This window comes from Panthera pardus, unplaced genomic scaffold, assembly GCF_024362965.1.
Source record: "Panthera pardus isolate Hobbes unplaced genomic scaffold, ASM2436296v1 HiC_scaffold_17, whole genome shotgun sequence".
NCBI lineage: Eukaryota > Metazoa > Chordata > Mammalia > Carnivora > Felidae > Panthera > Panthera pardus.
In genome coordinates this window covers 100,743,674-100,762,808 of record NW_026526732.1, presented here as the reverse complement: position 1 = coordinate 100,762,808, position 19,135 = coordinate 100,743,674, and the positions used below count along the sequence as shown (strand labels likewise).

At 42.4% G+C, this 19,135-nt stretch overlaps 1 protein-coding gene across 3 annotated transcripts in view; it reads right to left on the bottom strand.

Moving 5' to 3' along the window:
• Positions 1–19,135, bottom strand: part of CILK1 (ciliogenesis associated kinase 1) — a 37,464-nt gene that overhangs the window by 10,939 nt on the left and 7,390 nt on the right. For all 3 annotated transcript variants that reach the window (XR_008422993.1, XM_019457414.2, XM_019457420.2), the window contains 6 exons: positions 17,609–17,730; positions 16,528–16,607; positions 6,443–6,575; positions 5,155–5,326; positions 3,000–3,167; positions 439–759 (listed from right to left, as the gene is read on the bottom strand). Coding sequence is in view for 2 of the 3 variants with exons in the window: in XM_019457414.2 (XP_019312959.1) it covers positions 439–759; positions 3,000–3,167; positions 5,155–5,326; positions 6,443–6,575; positions 16,528–16,607; positions 17,609–17,730 (996 nt within the window). In the remaining variant the exon portion in view is untranslated. The remainder of the gene's footprint in view (positions 1–438; positions 760–2,999; positions 3,168–5,154; positions 5,327–6,442; positions 6,576–16,527; positions 16,608–17,608; positions 17,731–19,135) is intronic.

Here is a 19,135-nt window from a genome sequence, read left to right as displayed (position 1 = left end):
AGTGCTAGCTACGATTTTAAATTCTTTTAAGTATTAACTCATTTAGTCCCCAAAAGAATTGTTATCAGGTAGACAGCAATTGTTATCTTTGTTTCACAGGCAAGGAACTGAGGAGCAGGAAGGCCAAGGAAACTGCGCAGGGTCACAGAGCTAGGAAACAGCAGAGCGGAGACTGGAGCCTCTGGCAGTGTGAGTGCGCTGTGTGGCTCTCAACCCTGACGCTACGGTTGCCTACCACGCGCACTGCTATTGACAGGCACAGCCAGAACCTGAATTTAGAACTTCAACTCCAAGGCCAAAGCTCTTTTCACTATCCCATGGTATTACAAAGATACATTTATTATAATTAGACTCTATGCTGAAAAAGAAAACCTTCCACACAATAAATGGGGTCAGAGGAGGAACAGGCCAGACAAGGCTCACTAGCAAATCGCTCACCGACTGAGGATTCTTGGTATGGAGGGATGGGAAGAGCAACGGGCTTGGCTTGTCCTCTGGAAGATGGTTCAGGTGGTCTGTCCTGGAAGCCTCTGTTTTGTAGGGGTACATGAGATGCTGAGGGGGCTGGCTGGCCTGATGCTGTCTCGAAGAAATCCGTGTGTGTGGCTTGGTTGGGGGCTGGGCAGGTGGGATCGGCTTAATGTGAGGAGGGGGGCCCGCCTTTTCCAGGACATCCTTCTGTGGTTTTCCTGAATCCTGAAGGGTCTGTGTGGTGCTGCCCAGCGGATGCCCAATCTGGAAGTAAGGATATCGAAGCGCCTGGAATAACACATAGGGCTGCTTTAGGAGGAAAGTCTAGCCAGGAGGACTGACAGCATCAGGCTCACTGAGCTACATTTCATGGGACCATTTTACTACAGTTTCTTAGCCTAACCCAACCAGAAAACAGCATCTCGAATGTGTGACATTCTTTATGATTTTCCTTATCTAAAATATAAAATGTATACACTTAAAATTATTTGGATAAAGCAGCCAGTTATACTGCCATTACCTTTGCTACTTCTGAAAAGTATTCTTGCTCAACACAGATACTGGCTTGGTAATTTATTTACTATGTGCCTTAAATATAATGTTTCACCTTTCTGAGCCAATTTGCTCAGCTCACAAAAAGAAAAAAATAATATAAAACAGAGAGAGCCAATAATCCTGGAAGATTGAAGAATCAAGTGTAAAATAAGCAGGTACATTACCCCAGGAATGCCAAAAATGTAATACAGATATAGTTAAAACTTGCCTCTCAAGAATCATGGACAAACCTTGTTCTTCTGAACAATCCAGTTTTCTAGATAGTCAAGGGATAAATCTTAAAGTGCTGGGGTTGATAATTCTTTCTGAAATATTTCCTGTATGCCCTAGTTTTTTTGAATGGAAATCACTGAACATAACATAACCCTTCTTGATGACTCTGGGACATAGTTATAAACATTTGCAATTATTATATGTAAGTGTAGATACAGAGGCCGATAATACAGATACTCTGGTACTGATCTTAAACCCTGGCATCTAACTTGAAAAAAAGCTCAACCAATTGGGCCACCCAGGTGCCAATGACACTATTCTTAAAAGTACACATTGTTCTCTTGGTTCCTTGTTACAGAATTTCTTTTCTTTTTTCTTTTAAGGTTATTTATTTTGAGAGAAAGAGAGAGAGAGAGTGAGCACAAGTGACCTGGAAAGAGAAGGGGGGGAAAGAGAGAATCCCAAAAAGGCTCTGCTCTGTTAGTGCAGAGAGCCTGATGTGGGGCTGGATCTCACGAACCATGAGATCATGACCTCAGCTGAAATCAAGGGTCAGATTCTTAACAAATGAGCCACCCAGGCGCTCCAGAATTTTTTGATCTCTTGGGTACAAGCTTTAAAAAACTGGGTTCATCAGAAAGCTTTTCTTCTGCCCTCAGAATATTTGTGAATTTTATCCCCTGAAGTGCACTTCTGAGAGCTTTCCAACCCCAGCCACCCAAAGTTTTATGGTACCAAATTATGCCTCTTTCTTTTCTGAGCCTTTGGAAATGTGCTTTTCTATAATTCTTTAACCCCCAACTATCATCTCTCCAGTGAATTCTACTGTCACATTGGTCCTATCTTCACATGTCCCTGTCACTTTTGTTTGGCCAAATCATCCTCTCTATTAGAACTGGTCACCTTCGTCATTCTGAGCAATGTAACCCGCCAATGAGACAATTAGCAAACTTGAGCCTTGCAAGAGGCACGGGAGTGGTTGAAGCCACAGCATTACCACGCCCCTCTGGATGCATTTTACAATCTAAGACAAAGTGGCCTGGGGGAAGGCAGATTGAGAAAACAGGAGGTATGAGGCCAAGACCTACCATCTGCATGAAGGAACTGCAGTTGGTTGTACTATCTGTACTAGTTACTGGATGAGTGACTAGGGCAAACTGCTTATACTTTCTGAGACTCAGTTTTCTCACTTACACAGTGAAAACAATAACACTTATTTCATGGAATCTTCATAGGGTCAGAATCACGTAAAAACTAAAGCATCCACAAACTCTAAAGTGCTATAAAATGCTCATGGTGGTTATCATCCCAGCTCTATCTCATCTGTTGTTCTGTGTCATCTGTAAAAGGAGCAAGTTGGATTTTACAAGATATTTTCAAATTCCCTTTCAACGACCAGTACTGCCTTACAAGCAAAGTGCTACATAATCTTAACTGAGAGAGAATATATTTGAAAACATTCTCCAAAGAAAGGTAAATATATCTGTTTATTTTCATTTCCATGTATGTGGTGAAAATGAATGTATGTGGCATAGAGCTATGCCAACTTTCAAGGCCACTATATTGCTTAAACCATTAACTATATACAGTGAGTTTCAAACTATTTTATGTTTTTATGTATTATACATCATTAATGACATTCAATATTACTTTCCACCCATAATACCAAATAAAATATTTCCTATGAGATTGATAAGAATTATTCAGAGTCAGATACGAACTTAATAAGAAATGCATCAAACAAGGAAATGGAAGAAAACCTGACTAGCTGTTGGCCGTTTCTTGGGATCCCACTGAAGCATGTCTCTCAGGAGTTGAATGGCTTCACTGCTAGCATTTGGAATCAGGGTCTTTAAGTTATTGGGTACGCACTGGGGCCAGCGGAAGTTCATTGCACTTGAAAGTTGGTAGCCTTCAGGCCAGTCGGTCTGAAACAAGGAAGAGATAAAAAATGTTGCTTAGCTGACGTGTTGTGATAGTTTACATTCCGGTACATGTAGCCATAATGGAAAAGCAATCATATCATTATCATGTTCATACAGTGCAGCACTGTGTGTGATGAAACCCAGGGGGATGCTAATGGAGAGACTACAAAGAACATGAAGTCTGGACAACAGTGGAAAAGACACTGAATTTGCCACCAACTTGTTTTATAACCTTAACACGAGATGGTTCAAATTAGTATTTTCCTAATTGTGTTCCATGAAACAGAGGTTTTAGAAACTGCTAATGAGAAATTTTGCAAGGGGGGGGGGGGTGGATAATAAAACAAAACACCTTGTCTCTAATTAAATAAATTTGTGATACCCTACATATTACAATATCCCCATCTTGAGGATTCAAAATAAATATGCTAAGAAGTCCAACAGTAAAAAAAGCTGTTTCACTCAGTCTAAAGGTCTCCACTGCATCATGCATCATTCCCATGGGACACTAAATTTTGGAGGATATGACAGAAAGTGATGAACAAATAATCTTTAAGGTCCCTTCTAGTTCAAACACTCTACTATTTTAGAAAACACATTCTGATATAATTGCTTTTATTTTTTGTAAGGTAAAGTGGCACTAAGGCTAGATTATATGATTTATTCACTTAGATAGTTACTGGGTGCTTACTACATGCTTAGCCCTTGTTGGGTATCCAAAAATAATCCAATATAAATCCTGCCCTTAAGGATGCCACTGTCCAAAAAGAGAAAATGAAACATTTATTTAAAAACACAATAATTCAGAGAAAAAAGTGATCACGGTCACAAGCGAGGTACAGGCATCCAGAAAAGGGAGAGATTCTAGCAGGAGACTCTGGAAATCTTGAAGACGTGGCACTAATGATTTGTTCAAACGATCAAAAAATTTTTGAGGGTCTGGTTTGTACCAGTAATGGTGCTAGGACCTGGGAAAATAAACACAAGGCAAAGCCTAGCCCTGGGTAAGCCTATGGTCCAGGGCACAGAGATGTACACAGACAATGATATTACAACATGGAATACAGCTGAAATGGAGAGGAGACTACAGCAGCAGAGAGGACGTAAGTTACTGAGGAGCCTGGAAAAAAGAGTGAAATTAGGTCAGGTGAGACATTCACGCCCGTGTGCAGAGCGCGCCTGCGCAGAGCTCGGAAGTGGGGCGCCACAAGAGCAGAGCCCAGAGGGCACAGGTACCACATGGGAGAGAGGCCATAAGAGTGAAGAAGGCTGTGAGGTGGGGACTCAGCAGATATTTTTAGCAGGGAGGCCGGGACCAGGGCTGACGTTTAGCTAGGGGAATCTAGCTGCAAGATAAACTGGGGGCAGGGCTTGCGGCGAAGATGCCGCAAACACAGGCAGTGGGGCAGTCACGGCTGGCCTGCGCTGGCGGTAGTGGGGCTCCCAGGTGAGAGCTAGGCATTATGCGGCGGCTGCTTGCATGAGGGGAAGAGGAGTGTAAGAGAGAGAGAGAGAGAGAAAGAAACTCAGACCGAAGGCCGGCGTGCTGGGATTACGTGGGACCGCGGGCACAAACGGTCAATGGGGGAAGGAAGATAGCCGGGAGTAGGCAAAACACAATCTGTGTCGGATGTGTTGAGTCCAAGGTGACGGCGAGGGCGGGAGGAAATCTCACAGTCGGGTAAATACGTGAATGCAGCTAAAAGGAGGGATTTCACTCAGGAGACTTCAGAACAGATGCAGGAGTCATAGCCATGATGATAAGAGATGGTGGAAAGAAGAGCAGAGGGAACCAAAACACATACACTGAAGAGCAGGAGGGAGGGAGGCAGCTGCTTCTGCAAACAAGGGCAGGGAAGGATCACTGAGGTGGAGGGAAAGACTGCAAGACCAGCAGGTGATCCACGGGGCCAGAGCTCTCCCGGGTGCAGTTGAAGGAGCAGGAAAAGCTGCTGGCTTTAGCCAACAGGCCTTTGTTCCCTAGCATTACCTTTTTCGGTGTCCCCAACAGTTGGCAAATTTTGAAGATGGTGTCAATTTCACTGGCCCCAGGGAAGAGTGGCCTGAGGGTGTACACTTCTGCCATGATGCAGCCCACTGCCCAGATGTCAATGGGGGAGCTGTAGTTGGTAGACCTCAGGAGCACTTCTGGAGCCCTGTACCTGGAGGGACAAAGGAACTGCTGGTTATTGCTTCTCCAGGTCAGAAGTTCAATGACACACTACAATCAATTCTCAGTGAAAAGCATTCTATATTTCCTTTTTTAAGTCTTTATTTATTTATTTTGAGAGAGACAGTGCAAGCAGGGGAGGGGCGGAGAAAGATGGGAGAGCGAGAATTCCAAGCAGGCTCTGCATTCTCAGTGCAGAGCCCGATGTGGGGCTCCAACTCAGGAACCGAGCGATCATGACCTGAACTGAAGTTGGACACACTTAACAGACTGAGCCACCCAGGCGCCCCGACCTTGTTTCTAATTTCTGTCTAGCTCAGTGTGCTGGGTGGACTCAGGAAGACTTGGTGGCTGCTGTGGATGCTGTCATATACTAGGGCTTCTCTGTTTCATGGTATTTTCACTGAGCATTTCTCTCCATGACTCTTCTGTACAGCATCCTTAAGAAACAGTAAGAGTGAGGAAGAGAGAAGAGATAACATAAAACTTGTTGTCTGTAGGCCACTTCTGGTCATGGCCAGCTGCTTAAATTCTTGGGGTCTGAAAGTTTTAACAATAGCAATTAGCTGCTTTTTTCGGACAGGTCTTTGGAGAATCTTCTACACAACTCTTCCAGGAAATAGTCTTTAGTAAGGGCTATATATAAAATATTATTTATATCAGGGGGAATTACTTACAGCACAAGCTTTTAAACCTGGTACAACACCAATATACCTACAAATATGTGTTTCAAATTGTACTGTTTTTGTTAGTGAAGATTTAATATTTGTGACATTCAAATTATCCTCAACATAATAGTATATATTTTTTAAATTTTTAAAAAATGTTTTATTTTTTATTTTTGAGAGAGAGAGAGAGAGAGGGAGAGGGAGAGAGAGAGAATGAGCAGGGGAGGGGCAGAGAAAGAGGGAGACACAGAATCTGAGGCAGGCTCCAGGCTCTGAGCTGTCATTGCAAAGCCTGACATGGGGCTTGAACTCACAAACTGTGAAATCATGACCTGAGCCAAACAAGGTCTGACGCTTAACCAAATGAGCCACCCAGGCGCCCTATAATGGTATATTTTTAAAGAAGTGCAATTAAATAATTTTGAGGAAAGAGTATTTACCATCTGGTGGATACATAGTCTGTGTATGGGGGTCTTGATCGGATCTCTCGGGCCAACCCGAAGTCTGCAATTTTCACAAGTTCTGGGCCCATGCAGAGGAGGTTCTCAGGCTTTAAGTCCCTATGAAAGAAGCCTGTGGAGACAGTGGAGAAGGAATCCAAATGCACGTTTGCTCCTACATTGCTCTTTGCAGCTGTATTTCTCTTTTTGTAACAGGTGTAACTTGAAAAGTAGCCTGGAATGACACTGAAGGCTCTATGCACAGGACTTCTTTCATTTCCCACTGATGAATTCAAAATGTAAAACAGTTCAAAAGCTGATCTTCATAATTTCTTTTTTTTTTCTCCCAGAGAGAAAACAACTTTTAAATGATCAAAACTCAGTTGTGGGCTGAGAGAACTTTGCAAAAAGAAATTGTCACTCAAGGAAAAAAAAAAAAATCATGCCTACCCTGGCCAAGTCAGCCAGAAAGAATTTGAGATTAAAACCGTTTCAAAAGACAAAAGTCTTACGAGTTCTGAGAGTTTATGTCACAAGAAAACCACAAATGCAATTTTTGATTAAGGAACAAGAGATCTGAGAATATGACCTACTCATATCTGAGATTCTGGTGTGTTGCAACAAATGTTTAAGTGTTAAATGCTTATTATTTGCCTAACGAAGGAGAAAAGGTGTATCTGCAGCATACATTGTGAAAGGCAAAGACAGCTCATCAAATGGGAATCCTGTCTCAGTTGCAGCAGAGTTTTGGGGGTGTGGGCAGGTCATTCAACACACGAACCTCCAACTGTTGCACTCTAACACCCACTGATCGGTGATAAATGCCTCTGAAAACCTAAAACCTTCCACTTGTACAGAGCATCACTGACAGAGACATCATTCTATGTGACTCTAAATCTCACTGGAACACAAAAACTGGAAATACAACTCCGTGAATGCCGCTGATGGTGTTATTTGTCCTGTGCTGTCATTATCAATGTTGTGAAAGGTGGATCCCAACTAGCACATTATGGGAGTAATCACCAGCCAGCACGGAAGAGCCACATTATTCCTTGACAACTTCTATGCTGAAAACGCTCAGATCTACATCTCAGATGTGCCTTTCCTACCCTTCTCTGGACCTGCGTCTCCAACAGGGTATGTCACTGTCTCCCCCCATTAACCTGTTCCAAACCACTTTTCTCCTCTCCCCAATCATCTCTCCTTCCCAAACCTTTCGATAAGATATCCCAGTTTCTTGTAGTTATATTGGATCCTTTCCAAACAGCCATGGAAATATGTTCTGTTTCTCACCCAAATATCTCCATGTGACCCCTCCTGCCCCTTTATACTCCTTCCTCCTAAATCTTTGCTTTCCTCATCCATCCCTACACTGCCACTTTCTGGTAAGCCTTTCTCACTCCAGCTTCTCTGGATTACTACACTTCCTGATAATTTAAACACTGTCTTTCCCTTGTCACTGACACACACACACACACACACACACACACACGCATCCATGACTCCTTTAAGTTATTTAAGAAGCTTGAACTCCTTTCAGTCTACCTACAGAGATAGACTTCTTTTCTAATACTTATCACCAGTATGTGTAAAGTGTGTTCCAATCACATAAAATCCCTCATTTCCTTCAGGGTCACTGCGTCTATTCCCATTAACAATGTTGTACCCTTGTTCCTTTTTATCTGTGTCAATCCCAATCTTTGCCATCCTTTGAGACCTGTTTTGAGTTTCCCTTCTTCCAGGAAGCGATTCAAACTATGCTAGCCTTCTTCACTCATTCATCCTACCAATAAATATTCACTGAGGGCCCACTCCAGCCCAGGTACTATGTGAGGCTCCGTGGATTCAGAAGCAACTTCAATGGGCATAGTTCTTGCCCTGGTGGACATGACAGGCTCTCCCTTCTGAACTTGAGCAGACTCTACCATTTTCAAGTATATTGACCATCTCTCTATAATTAGATGGAGCACTTTAAGGGTAGAGGCTACAGATCTATTTCTTCTGAATGCCTAGCACTGTGGCAGGAGCATGATGGTTTCATAAGGTAGTCTTATTGACAGAACAAAGGACTTCAGTAGGTTTGTAGGGAACATGAAGGAGCTTAACGGAGACAAATCTATCTTGGTCAAGTAGACAGGGACAACAGAGGGAAGACCAGGAGGCAGGAAGTCTCACAAGATAGCAACTGAGAACTGAGAAGAGCAGTGACCCTGAAGTAGTGTGGGAGACATTGAGGGCTCAGAGCAGGAAGTCCTCAGCATGGGGAGAGTTCCAGCAGGACTAAATCTACGAGTCAAGGCTATTTCTCCAAAACCCTCTCTGCTCTAGAGGAAGGGGAGGGTAACTGTGATGTAGTCATACTTGAACATGCACTAGATGTCATGCACTATGGAAAGCAATAGTGTTTTTTAATCAAAAGACACTCCTCTCTGTTCACCTGGTGAAGACACCAGAGCTTGGTATCAGGTCACACTCCAAATGGATGGTATTATGGCATAATGATGCATCTGCAGGCAAATGGCTAAGATGCACAAAATAAATATAAGTACAGAGCACACAGAAGAGGCTGAAAGTGCAGAAGGGATCATATATATTCAAGAGGGCCACAAGTGAGAAGAGGAAGTACCTCTTTTGCACCAAATGGCTGCTTCTGTTTTCCATTATCCAAGGCATAGAGAAGATCAAAGGAGTCCTACCTGGGTTAGACCAGAGATAGGCACAGGGAGTTGGCTATTTGCATATGTGTATGCATATGCATATGTGCCTTGTTTGTATGGGAAGAAAAAAAAATACATGTATATATTCCATTGCCTCATTCTTTATCCTGCCATTATACCAATGTATGCCTTATGGCCTTCTTCACACCAGTTCCTTAAGTATCCTAACCAAAGTGGGCGCCTGGGTGGCGCAGTCGGTTAAGCGTCCGACTTCAGCCAGGTCACGATCTCGCGGTCCGTGAGTTCGAGCCCCGCGTCAGGCTCCGGGCTGATGGCTCGGAGCCTGGAGCCTGTTTCCGATTCTGTGTCTCCCTCTCTCTCTGCCCCTCCCCGTTCATGCTCTGTCTCTCTCTGTCCCAAAAATAAATAAAAAAACGTTGAAAAAAAAAAATTAAAAAAAAAAAAAAAAAAAAAAGTATCCTAACCAAAGTAATAGTAAATTAAACCTAATTTATAGTAAGAACCAAACTTGAGGCTATCAGTATATTCAAAGGGTAATGCAGTATTTGTCAAAGATGGCCTTTAAAATGGAAGAAAACAATTTTTTTTAAATGTTTATTTATTTTTGAGAGAGAGAGAGTGCAAGCAGGGGAGGGACAGAAAGAGAGAGAGACACAGAATCTGAAGAAGGCTCCAGGCTCTGAGCTGGCAGCACAGAGCCTGATGCGGGGCTCAAACCCACGAACTGTGAGGTCATGACCTGAGCCGAAGTCAGACGCTTAACTGAGTCACCCTGATGCCCCAAAAACAATCTGTGATGCGGATAAGTTTGGATGGCTTATCAGACAAATTAAAGATTGTTAACGCACACTAGAGTGGGCAGTTTCTAAGACTCAGCATGACTGAGTCATCGTGTTCGGACCCTCTGTTCTTCAGAGCACGCTCCAGCTCCCAGAAGGCCTGATTGTATGCTCCCATCTTGGAACCGGCTTAAGAATGTGCAAAGGCACAAGCAGTTATCAGAGAGTGACCTTTCGTCAGTGCACACAGGAAGACTTATGTCACCCTGAAAATATATGAACTGTGGGTCCTCTCTTCCTAAACATTCAGAGCCTTAAAAACACACCAGTGAAAAAAAGAAATAACAAACATCATTTTCTTACTGAACAGATGGGAAAAGTGAGTCACCGGAGCTGGTGAAGGTGGGGCGGTGGTTAATTATTCACAATCTTATAAGAATGTACTAGAGCTAATGTACTACTCTGCTCTACTCTGTCCCTCTCAATCCACACAGTTAAATCTTGGTTTGTGGTTCTAGTCCTTTCAAGTCCAGATGGACGCTGTTTCTCCTCTTAGACTCCCTGTTTCTCCTCTATTTGGGTGAAATTATTATTTCCAAACTTATGTGGCATTTCCCTTATAGTGAGTCATTTTTCCTCCAGCCTCCAAGCCCCATGGCAAGCTCCCTCTGCACTCACGTGTAACACCCACCTCAACAAAGCTGCACCTTATCCTTGCTCAGTTCATCCCATTACATCGACTTGTACTGGGATACACCTAACCTCTTGCACTCTGGACCTTGTAACTTGCTTCCACTATAGGTCATGCTCCTGTGAGCACTAACTACCTCCTCCCATCAGTCAAGCTTTATCCGGTCCCTCACTGCTAACTCCTCTTTAATCCTACTAGAACAGATGCACTAATAAAATGAGGAGCATGAAGATTCTGGTCCCCCGTGTATCTAAGCGGCTTCAAGTTCTATAGATCATACTTCAGGCCCAAAACAATCAGAGGAACAACGGCTAGGAAAAAAATTAACTGCAAACAGACTTTTAAAAATGACTAACGAAAACTGTATTTGTCAGCTGACATATGCTGTTTGTTAGACTGTATTTGAGTATAAGCCTTTTATAACTAGAAAGCATTTGTGAATATATCTGTAGAAGACCTAGCCTCCTGTTCTTTCCATTACTAAATTAGCTATTATTAGCCTTATACCGATGATTTCTTTTTTTTTTTTTTTAATGTTTATTTATTTTTGAGACAGAGAGAGACAGAGCATGAACAGGGGAAGGTCAGAGAGAGGGAGACACAGAATCTGAAACAGGCTCCAGGCTCTGAGCTGTCAGCACAGAGCCCGACGCGGGGCTCGAACTCACAGACCGTGAGATCATGACCTGAGCCAAAGTCGGCCGCTTAACCGACTGAGCCACCCAGGCGCCCCTATACCGATGATTTCTATTCCTTGGTAACTAAAATTATAAGACCCTCGTGTCATGTACATTTATTATTCATCTCTATTTTGACAAAACATTATAATTTCCATATGAGAGGCAATACAGCATAGTGGTTAAGTGTGGAGACCAATCAGGTTGCCCAGTTTCAAATCCCAATTCTGTTCACTGTCTGGCAGATCACTTAGGCTCTCTGTGCCTTATTTTCCTAATCTGTAAAATAGGAAAAAATAGCATCTACCTTAAGGGCTTGTTTTGCAGGACCAAATTCGTTAATTTTGCAAAGCTCTTAGAGCTGTGCTTGGCACGCTGGCACCTTACAAGACCTTGTCATTATTAGTAGTATGAATCCTTTCATTTTACCCCCCAACAGGGGGGTGGGCAGACACAGCTGCATTTTTTGCACAGAAGAATGAAGGCTTATGAAGCTAGTCATGCACTTCACCTGTGAGGAGCTAGTGCTAAGCTCTGATCCAGTTCTTAGCCAGGTACGTGTTCTGCTGATGTGTGCACTGGAGCTTGCAACAATAAGCCCACTTCTTCCTCTGGGCTTCTGATTCACAATGGAAACGCTTACAGCTGGGTCATTCAGACATCATGCAAAGGCCAAGTGCTATCTAGATAAGAATCTTCCTGTTCAAAACTGCTTGGCTTCCAGAAGACAGGAACAGACCTTCGATTTAATTTCAGGGTACCCCATGCCAGTCGAATAAAAGAGGGATTTTTCCCTTTCATCCTGGCAGAAACTGTGTTGTGCTTACTTTTCATTAACAACCCTTGGGCAAGGGAAAACATCCAGCCACAAAGAAGGCTTTCTCTCCTCCGCCACATTCTGTTAATGATGAACCTGATATGAATATATGGAAATAACCAGTGAATACCTAAGCACTCTGAATTTATGCAGTGCGCCTTCCTGCTGTGGAAGTTGTAGCTTCACAGATATTACTGATTTAAACCTACAATGTTTTCCTCAAGAAGGCCATTAGGACGGCAACATACAGAAAGGCCAAGGGCTGACTCAAGGTCATGCAATGCAAGGCAGTAGTGAAACACAGAAGCAGAGAACCACTTCTTAGGGCAAAACACTGTCGTCCAAGCCAGCTAAGGCATTCTTGATTGCTTGCACAGGTAAGTGTGAGCTGGATATTTGTAAGGGCAGGTCAAGGATGAAGCAAGGCTTGCATTAATTATTTAATTCTGACAAAGTACATATGCTTTGGCATTGCTCAATCAGTACCAAGTGGAGTCATGTTTTCATTCCCTGGGGCGGGGTGGGGGGGGGGGAAGTACTCAGTGACATGAACTATGGCCATAGCAACTACCTGCAGCGCTCTTCTCCCCTCTCAAAGGAGTCTACTCTCTAGGGGCAGAATGCACCTTCTCACAGTGAGAACAAGCTAACAAGACAAATCTTACAGCTGATTTAGATGATTTTTTTTCCCCATTACTGGAGGAAAGGGATAGATACTACGGAGTTACATGTGCACTTAACCAGAGTCAAGTCAATACCACATAAAAACCATTATACAGTTTCTGAAAATCATGTATCAATAAAAATGAAATCAGACCTGTAAAATTAATATCCATCCCACCTACAATTATTATTGTTATTTTTTTCACCTCTTATTCCTTTGTTTTCCTTGAGAGAAGATGGGTTTTTCTAGTGGAGCATGGCAAATGGGCACAGATATCTGAGCTAATCTCCTCCCTGCTTTGTTGCAGTGGAGTCTTTGACAGGGCTTCAAACCTCTCTGAACCTCAGTTTCTTCTTCTTTGGAAGGAATAGCTACCATCTGTCCTTTCTAAGAAGTTGGCAAGGAAATAAGAAAGGTGACAGATGAAATGTTATTAAGCTTAAACTAGAACTGGGCACTCAACAGCTGGGGAGAAGTGTCCACAAGAATATTTGGTAGCAGCAGTGGTGCTAAGAGCAAAGGTATTCTGACTTGCTGCATGAACTGAGCCTTCCCTTGCACTGTCTTCATATGCAATCCAAGTGTCCAAGGAGTGTGAGAGAAACTGAGAGTGCAGAGCTTCAAAGAGCTGTTGTGTCACAATAGTATCTGGATGCTAAATTACAGGATACAAATATGTATTGCATGTGCACACATTCATGGGCATTTGTGGGTATGGATGTGTGCATGTGTGAGTGTGTGTGTGTGTTCATTTGATGGGATTAGATAGAGACCCAGGTAGAAGGCTACAAGTTCTTTCTGGCAACAAATACCTGAATCTCATGAAAAGCAACCGAAAGGAAAAGAAGGGAAAGCCAATGAATACTAACTTTCTTTTAGGTCTACTTCTCAGTTTCCAGTACTGAGCAAACAGCCCAGTAACTCAGATGCTATGACTGTCCCTGTGTGAAAACATTCTGGTTGACCTTTCTCTTTTGAGAATCTAATTTATAGTAAGAACCAAAGTGAGAACTTTGATCTCTCATCATATTCTTTTCCCAGGCTCTTAAACCTCGTAAGTTACCCTTCTCCCCCTATTTGTCCCTCAGACACCACACCAGAAGTTTTTCATGTTTTGCAAATTCATGCCATCCTTCATGAATCCTGGTAACTGAAGGTTCTATCAATGCCAGCAGATCAGGCTGACCTTCCCCCCCGCCACACACACACATAATTATTTCTCTATTGTAGTAAGAATATTTAAGGTTTACTCTCTTAGCAACTTTCAAGTATATACCACAGTATTATTAGTTATAATCACAACACCATACATTGTATCCTTATTCATCTTCTAACTGAAAGTTTGTACTTTTTGACCAACATCTCCCTACTCTCCCTACCCCCCAGCCCCTGTTAACTACCCTTCTATTCTCTGTCTCTGCAAATTTGACTTTTTTAGATTTCACACATAAGTGATATCATGCTGTATTTGTCTTTCTCTGACTTGTTTCATTTGAACATGATGTCCTTGGGTCCATCCAAGTATTATCAATTATAATTAACCTATAACATTGTGTGAGAAATTCTCAGTCATTATTGTTTCAAATATTTGTTCTGTTCTTTTCTCTCTTCTCCTTCTGGTATTCCCATTACATGTATGTTTCACCTATGTAGTTGCCCCACAGGTCTTGAGTATTCTGTTCTGGGTTTTTTTTCCCCCCATATTTTTTCTCCTTGTTTTTCAGTTTTGGAGGTGTTTACCGAGATAGCCTCAAGCTCAGAGATTCTTTTCCTCATCTGTATCCAGTCTACCAATAAGCCCATCAATGACATTCTTCATTTCTATTACAATGTGTTAGATCTCTAGCATTTTTTTAATCCTAAGAATTTCCATCTCTCTGCTCAAATTGCCTGTGTGTTCTTGCATGCTGTCTACTCTATCCATTAGAGCCCCGAGTATTTTAATCATAGGTGTCTTAAATTCCTGGTCTGACAGTTTCAACAACACTGTCATACTGAGACTGGTTCTGATGCTTGCCTGTCTCTTCAACCTTAATTTTTTGCCTTTTAGTATGCCTTCTGTTTTTTTCTTCAGAGCCAGACATGTTGTGCTGGGTAGATGGAAGTGCTCTAAATGGGCCTTTATTAATGTGTTGGTGAGGTTTGAGGAGAATGAAGAAGCTCTGGGGTCCTATGATTAGGTCTCAGTCTTTTGGTGAACCTGTGGAGGCTGACCTTTTACTAAAAACTTTTCACTGGAATTGGTTCACAAGTGGACTCAGTCTTGCATATTACTCGATTATTCAGTATGTGCCAAGGCTGACATGGATTTGCACAGATAGCCTCTCTGTGTGTTTCATTTAGTCTCTAACCAAAGGACTACTTAGAGGGGAAGAGGGAGGCTGGGAAGGATCCCAGGTGACCTATGCCACCAGCTGTGACACAATGTCTTTTCTACTCACTGCCAATTTGTGTCAAATCTCTACCGACTGTATTATCAAAGGGCTTCCACCCAGGTTCCTTATTGGGTAATGAAACTCATCTGCTGGCGCAATATTTGCAATGGCAACAATATCCTTAGGCTGGGGGTGAGTGGCTTTCTGCCTATGCAAGATCAAACGCTTGGCGCATCTGTCTATAAAGTTAAAGTGACTTCAGATGACCCCCTACAGAACTCTTGGCTACACCAATGGACACGTCCATCCCATGGCTCTGTGTTTATAAGAAGGTGGGTCTGCGTCCAGTTAGTGGCAGAGATGTAGTAACACCCCAGGTATTTGCTAGAAAATATAGCCTCAAAGTCATTGCTACTCAATACCTTTCAAAAGCTCAACCAAGAACAATAGTATTTATTGGAGAATTTCCTGAAGGGCATGTGGCCATCCATTCCTCTAGATATTCTAAATCTCTCCTTGAACTATCCAGACCATCCCTACAATGAATCATACTGGGCCCCATTAGAACTGTTTTCTCTGATCAGGTGATGTAACTGGCCTAGAAAGAGGGATACAACATGAAACTGCTCTATGTAACTTGTCACTTCATTTTTGCCATGAAGTCACATTACATACTGTCACGTCTATAAGGATCCACGAGAGAAACCTCTCTGGTCTTAGTTCTAAGAACAGTTCCGCTTCTCTTGGGCAACTGGACTGTTTTTACCGGATTGGGGCGGGGGGAGTGGGTAACTATGTTGGATGCAGTTGGTCATGTTTCCCATTTTGCTCAGAATGCTCAGAATTAAATCTGTAGCCTGCTTCTTTTACTAATCAGAACTTGCTGACGTGCATTTTGCTGATTAACTCCCCCGCTCCCCCCAGCTATATCTACACCTTGTTTTGTCTTTGTCTTTCTTTGCTCATTTTTAATTGATTTTATTTTCCTGTGTTGAATAAATTTTGTTAGACCATTTTTTAATGCTTTTGAACAAACTGAAATATATTAGGAAAATGAGAAGCCACAGCAAAACAGCAGATTAAACATAACACGTGAAATTTCTCTGAATTCTAATCTTAGGTTTCTCATTAATACACCAGATAATGAGCAGGAATAAATTTTAGATCTATGACAAGCTTAATGTTAAAGCCTAAAGAATAAGAACACACAGACATGATAAATAATGAGAGAAATTCAGAAATCAAGTTATGAAAGATAATGTATTCCAAAACCCACTGTCAGCCTCTCAACTCTTTCAGCGTTTTCTGGGAGTCCATTACAAAAGGCCCTGATGCTTCCTGTATCTTCTCCCTGATGACAACATTTCACTGCTATTAAAAAACACAGTACTCCAAATCACCTACCGTGTTTGTGAATAAATGCAAGTCCTTGTAATATCTGATACATGATATTCCTTATAGCAGATTCAGGAAACAACTTATTTCTGTATGGGGCAGAGGAGGAAAAAAATTGTAAGTCTAGATTTACATATGAATCTGAATACCCTGTGTTCATGTTCTTTTGGTTATATAGTAAGATTTTAAGAAAACATTTGTTCAGACACTAATCTGACCAGATCCTCTGATAATAAAGACCAAAGAGAAACAACCATTTGTCCACACAAGATGGCTACCTTGTAAACACTGGTGTATTGGTATATTGGTAATTAGTATATTCAGTTATGTTACAAAGAAGATTAAAAATCATAGTAACCACCACCCCCAAATCCCTCCAATCTATCATATAAAAATCTTCTCTCTTCATAATATAAAACAAAACTTCAAAAATTTTAATGGGGACAATCTGAGGCCTTCCAGATAAAGTCCTTATGAAACATAGTGGATCCTGCCATATTCCCTTGGTTGGGCAAACCTTACAGCTTCAGTGTTGCTAGTGACAATGAGGATAGTATTTGTTCACCGAATCCACGCAGAGAAGCTGTGAACGGCACTCACTTGCCACTAGAAAAATATACCCCCAGGGTTCTACATGGTTCACTTTCAGAGTTAAAAATGACCATAGCAGGTGAGTTTTTTATTAGTGTCCTCTTCCCAACACACAAGCCCCTGAGCACTATAGCAAGAAAGGAAGTGCAGTCAACCTACAAGTTTTCAGTGGAGGTCTCAAAATAAACAAAGCTGTCACACCCTGACCTGTAATGGTTCTGCCCATGTTTCCTTGTGGGAACGAGGGCTGCAGAGGACCTGTTCAATCTGAGCTTCTCTGCGTGAATAACCCACCGAAACATGAAAACGGCTGCATTGAAAGTAGCTTCTGTGATGCTATCATGAGGCCTCCAAAGCAGGAATGTGGGTTGGGCCCCTCATCTAACGGGCAGCTTTAAACAGTGAAGCCTAAGTAGCACGACTGCAACAAACAAAAACAAAAAGAAAACCCATCCACTTTGCAATATTTATTTCTAAAGTCATGATGACCAGACTGTACCTTTCTTTAATGAGCTGGTAAAGATTTTCCTTCATGTACTCGAAGATAAAATAAAGATGATCATTTTCCCTGATAACTTCTTTTAATTTTACAACATTGGCGTGGTTGAGCTTCTTTAAAGACTGAAAGGCAAGGGGGAAAACACAAAAAATTGGAGGAAATCTGCTGTTGAGAAAGAAAAGTAATCCCACATATACTTAGGAAGAAACATCTAATTCCAGAACCTCAGAAATGCCGCAATTCCTATTTTATTGACAATTTAACAAATGGTATTTCTCTGAAGTCAATAACAACTTTATGTAGAAAACTGTTTTGATTAGCTGACTAGAAAGTAAGCACTTGATTATTACTGGTATTTCTGGCTGCATCCTGCGCCAGGCAAGGGGCCAGAACTATTTTAGGTGCAGTCCCTCCAGATGATGGAATTCATGCCATGAAAATGGCCAGAAGGGAACCAACTGGAAGCTGAAGCTTTGGTTGTTCATATTAGAGAAGGCAGCTGCTCTGGGCTGAGATGACCAGCCAACAGTCTGCAGACCCTTTGGACAGGAAATTGTTCAAATAGACAAGAGGCTCATAGCCCAAGGCTCTCAATTTCCCTCTGACTCATGTGTGTCCATGAGGCACACAGCACTCCTTACGATGTGAGTTTTAAAGGAGAAAGGAGGAGGAGAAATCTCACTGCAAAGACCCTGAAGTGAGATGGGAGAAATAGCTCCACTTCTAAGAACAGCAAAGGCGAAAACGTCAGGCAGGGGATGAGAAAGAAGAGGGTGGCTCAGAAGACGGGGCGTGACCTGATTCTTCATCTTGGCGCACATGCAGTTTTCCTGTTCCTGGCACATCCATGTGAGTACAGCCACGCGTAAACTATTTTCTGTTTGCATTATTAATTTTGTTGATGGGGAAATAGTACACTTTTGTATTTGTGAGCAGCAATCCTGTTCATGTACGACAGCTAGAGAAACTGCTGGTTTGCTCACCAGATGGTCAGAACGTGATTGACAGTCTCCTTCAAGGGAGCCTCAAAGGGCCGCTGGACAGTGGGATGAGCTCTTCAATTCCAAAAGGCTTTTCCTCACAGTAGTGACTCCAATAATAATACACTGTAAAGCCCTCCTTATGTTTGACATAGCATGAGTAGGGGTCCAGCAGAGAGAGAGGGAGACACAGAATCTGATGCAGGCTCCAGGCTCTGAACTATCAGCACAGAGCCCGATGGGGGGCTCAAACTCACAAATCGCGAGATCATGACCTGAGCCAAAGTTGGACGCTCAACCGACTGAGTCACCCAGGTGCCCCTGCGAATATCCAAATCTAGAAAGACAGTCAGTAATAACGCACCCAAAGAATCAGAGGTTGGGAGTGCTATAATATGATAGAGTAACTTCAAGCAGCTGGGAAGGGAGAGGAAATGTGGCCAGTGAATGAGAACAAAATAAAACTCTTCAGGAGGTTCTTCCCTGAAAGACAAGCTCCCACCAAGGAGCCCCTCTGGCAGGAAATCCTCAACCAAAGGACAGATCC